Source organism: Rhea americana, unplaced genomic scaffold (assembly GCF_003343005.1).
Source record: "Rhea americana isolate MKP2758 unplaced genomic scaffold, rheAme1 scaffold_74, whole genome shotgun sequence".
NCBI classification, from domain to species: Eukaryota; Metazoa; Chordata; class Aves; order Rheiformes; family Rheidae; genus Rhea; species Rhea americana.
In genome coordinates, this window is record NW_028186912.1 from 1,924,758 (window position 1) to 1,928,808 (window position 4,051).

The 4,051-nt window shown below is 37.3% G+C and overlaps 1 protein-coding gene across 1 annotated transcript; it reads right to left on the reverse strand.

Moving 5' to 3' along the window:
* Positions 1–579: 579 nt before the first annotated feature.
* On the reverse strand, positions 580–3,593 carry NSA2 (NSA2 ribosome biogenesis factor). The gene is made up of 4 exons (XM_085322073.1): positions 3,446–3,593; positions 2,921–3,100; positions 1,498–1,690; positions 580–863 (listed from the first exon to the last, which is right to left on the reverse strand). The coding sequence occupies exons 1-4, from the start codon at positions 3,587–3,589 to the stop codon at positions 796–798; spliced, it is 585 nt and encodes a 194-aa protein (XP_085178199.1). The 5' UTR covers positions 3,590–3,593; the 3' UTR covers positions 580–795.
* Positions 3,594–4,051: the final 458 nt, after the last annotated feature.

Here is a 4,051-nt window from a genome sequence, read left to right on the forward strand (position 1 = left end):
AATTTAAATGTTTCTTAAAACAACCACAATGGCTATGAGTACTTGTAGCTGTGTTTTTATGCCACTGATTTTGCATTATCCTAAAACCACCAAAACTTTACAATTTGAACTTGTAAAGCTGTTCTTCTCCATGGAAGCACTTGCACTTTCCTGTAATGCAGTCATGGATACAAAAAGGAGAAAGAAGGGAGGTAAAATGGAAAAGAAACACCCTTCTAGTTACCTTCCCTTCCCCCACCTCCCGCCTTCCACTGTGCTGCTGCTGCTGCTGTCTCAAGCACATGCTTCTATATGGGCAAGTACCAAATCAGGAGTTTAATTTCTAGAGTCAGTCTGCAGTAAAATTTTTGGCTGCATTCAATCCAGTTGTACTGATTCTCCAGAAGCAGAATGCAAGTTAGCATGCTGTCCTATACCTGCAGCTATTACAGTGGGGTTCCCAGTCTGGCCATCATGGGAGATAATGGCTGTATTTCTCACCACTAAGAGCTGTGAGCAGAATATTTATGCTATGAATTTAAGTCAGAAAACTGCTACTGTAAAAATAACCAAGAACATTTAGGTCAAATCCACACCACGTTACAAAATGTGAAAATTGATTTACTTTATTTGGACAATGTTCAGCTGAACAAACAGTAATAAATATAAAAATCTGAGCAGTCAGTCTGGCAAGTCTGAGTTCCTCACCAGCTTGTGGGGTCAGTGTTCTTCAATAGATCCAGAGATCTTGCAAACTTTTTGAAACTGCACTGATTCTGTGGGAGCCTCTGTCCATTGCTTAGTCTCAGATACCACTTAGACAAGGAGAACAGCATTAATGCAGCCATCATTTTCTGGATTGTTTGTTACTTGTGCATATTTCCCTAAAGAGAAAATGGAGTTTAACGTAGAAGTCTACAAAAGCTTGAAGTTTGCACATAATAAACTAAATCAGAACTTTCCATATTTGCAAGTTTAATCCACAACTCTGTTTAGAAGTCTAGGAAACTCCTGTTCCAAGTAAATGCATTTTAAAATGCAACTCCAGTTTCTGATGAGCTGGAAATGAGATTTTTAAAATCTTTTTCTTCAGGCTGTTTTGTAAGTGTTTCACCTAAAGTTCTCGGTATGTTTTTAAAAAAATCAAAAAACCTTCCTAAGTTCTATTAACAGGGAGGCTGGCTTAGACTGTAGTACAAGTCAGTCTGATCCTGTGGACACACTTCTAGTTAGAAGTTGCACCAAAACCACACTGGTTAATATAAAACATAGCCAAGTGAGTGAAGCCATTTTTATGAACTTCACCTAATTTGATGTTGAAAGTAAGAAGCAAAAGTCCAAGATTAAAACTTGCAACTTGCATTTTTATAGCTGTCTAGTGGTTGCATCTGCTACAGCCCCCAAACTAACATGTAAGAATTGATCAATGCTGACAATTTATAGGATACAGGCTTAAACCTCTGTTGCCTCATGTGCTGTTAAAACTAGTTCTGCAGTACAGCTGGCTTGGCTACTTACCCCAGATGACTTTGCCTCCTTGGGTCACAAGGCCAAGCTCACTCACATTCACCTCAATGACGGTACCTTTAGTAATTACACCCAATGTTGTATACAAAGGAGAAGAAGGATTCTTCTTTACACCAAGGATAGGCAGGCAAAAAGTAGCTTTAAGTTCAGGATGCGTCACATGTGCTTTCTTGAAACGTAAGCCCTGTTGCACAAGGAGTGTTAGAACAAGTTAATATTTACTTCAAGCTCTTGTGATTAATTTAAAATTTCTGGCATTATATCTTCAACTTCATACATTTTAAGAGAATAGAAATAATGAAACAACTTAGAATGTACAATATTATCTATATGCTATAGAATGTTAGACTTGCTAAAATCTGATTAATGACAAGGTGAGATGAAATTCTTTATGTATATTTTCAGGATGCCAATTTTTAATAGTAGTGCAAGAAGAATGCTTGCTACCACAGATGGCTTCTGTCACATGAAGAAATCAGGATCTAATGGTAAAGCATTTTAGTCTTACTGGTTTTCAGACTTTTATTTTTTGTAAACCTAAAAAAAATCTTTCACATATTGTATTATTAAACACTCATCTCTTACAGCATGTGCTATCTAGTGACCTGAAAGTACTCTGCAAAGGAGAATTTACAGCACTGTAACTCTTTGTGTCAGTTAAAAAAAAAAAAACAAAACATATATATATATATATATGTGTGTGTGTGTGTGTGTGTATATATATATATATATAATCAAAGGCCTCTGTAAAATAACTATCTTACAGTAATGGAGTATAATCCAACAGGCAACAAATGCTTTTGTCTGCTCCTGTGAAGAAAGAGGAGTAGCTGTTTATAGTAAAACTACACTGTCCTGGGCAGTCTAACTTCTCCTGTGTGCTGCCAGACAGCTGGAGCCTACAAATTGTTCTTGCATCTACATAGGAAAAGGCCAGGCTGGAGGCACAGCACTGCTGCTACCTACTGGCACTGCTGTGCTTCAGGCTGGGTGCTCGTGCTCATCAGCAAACTAGAAAGAGTAGCAGAGAGCCTTGGCCTCTGCATCACACAGAATTGCAGCAGGTTGGGGGAGTGGAGGGTGGGGAAGAAGTCATCAACTTTATATGCTATATCAAAATGCATCCATTAGAGACTGCCCTATGCTAATCTAGGAGCTGGTAGTTTTAACCTCCTCCTGTAATTCAGATGATGTCAATAAGCATAGAGATACTTAAGTGTAGAGAGATGGATATGACTGCAGGCTCCACCGAGGTATTCTTATGTTTAAGAAATCTAAACTTAGAATATTATAAATCAGTAGTTTAACCAAGTGTCAACCAAGTATCATAAAAACAAAGTCTCCCTGCCATTAGAACTCAGAGCAGCAAGTAAACAGAATTACTTAAATATTCTTTAAGTCTCAAGAACATTACCATTGGTCGAATGAATCGTTCGTATTTAGGAGGCTTCCTAGTAAAGCCATCTCCAACAAAACAAACTTTTGTAACCATTCTCTTCCAGGCCTTCTTCTTTCTCTTTCCTGTACGGATTACTTTTAAAACTTCTGTTTCTCCTTGTGCACGGACTTTTGGCACAGGAACCTCCCATTTGCCCTGGAGAGGAAGAAGAGGAAAAAAATGCTAGTAGTCTTATATGCACACATGCAGCCTTGGTAAATGAAAGGGGAGAAAGAATAAAGTACAATTTCACTAAAGTTATAAACCATACCTCATATATAACTTGGAGCTTTTCAGTTTAGTTAACAATTAAATTTATGATAAAATAATACGTATGTTTAGTTTGTCCTAAATGGCTAAGTGATGTAAGTTTTAGGTTTTGTACAGTATCAATATTTAGATTTTGCTTGCAGGCTGTGAGTCATCTGAGCATCAACAATTCAAAGTGATCATCATCACAAGCAACAGTAAGTATCTGAATTCATTAATACAGTTACTTACAGCCTTTTCCTTCCTCTTCTGTTTGATCATGTTAGACAGAACTTTAGCTCGGGACTGGCCCTCTCTGTCCAAAAGGTATGCTGGTACGGCTCCTTTAGGTGTTTTTTCATCATTCTTTTCCTTTGTATTTCTTTTTTCATGCATTTTAATGCTACAAGAAAAGAAAAACTTTTAAAAAAACCCACTCAGTATTGAGAGCAGAAAAAGTACTTTTGTAGATGAGATATGAAACACTATTCTTTCAACTTAAACTTGTGCCTACTCAGAGCTTACTTTAAAGAGATGTATTTGTGTAAACACATTAAAGTAGTACACATTTATATTGAGGATTAATGCCAAGTGTGTTTCATGAGAAACTGGTGATTTCATGTAACATAACAATTCTGATAGACTGTACAAGTGCGTGGAAAGTCTGCCAGTTTCTATCAAGACAACTCTCAAAGCCAAGCACTTGGCTTAATACTTGGTTAATAGCCTTCCTCTTTGAAAAAAACAAAATTCTACTACTCTTTTGAGACTTAATGGCAGCACTTAAATTTTGGGTGGTGGTTGTCTCTAAAGGCACTGATGCAGTCGTGATCTGTTACCTAGGAGGCCACCAAGCAG

What these genes read in the sequence shown, in the direction of transcription:
- NSA2 (XM_085322073.1), bottom strand. Translation starts at nt 3,589, where the DNA reads ATGCATGAAAAAAGAAATACAAAGGAAAAGAATGATGAAAAAACACCT. An exon ending in AACGATTCATTCGACCAATG is followed by an intron (nt 1,691 to 2,920) that starts GTAATGTTCTTG and finishes CTTGTGCAACAG; the next exon opens with GGCTTACGTTTCAAGAAAGC. An exon ending in AGGAGGCAAAGTCATCTGGG is followed by an intron (nt 864 to 1,497) that starts GTAAGTAGCCAA and finishes TTTTCTCTTTAG; the next exon opens with GGAAATATGCACAAGTAACA.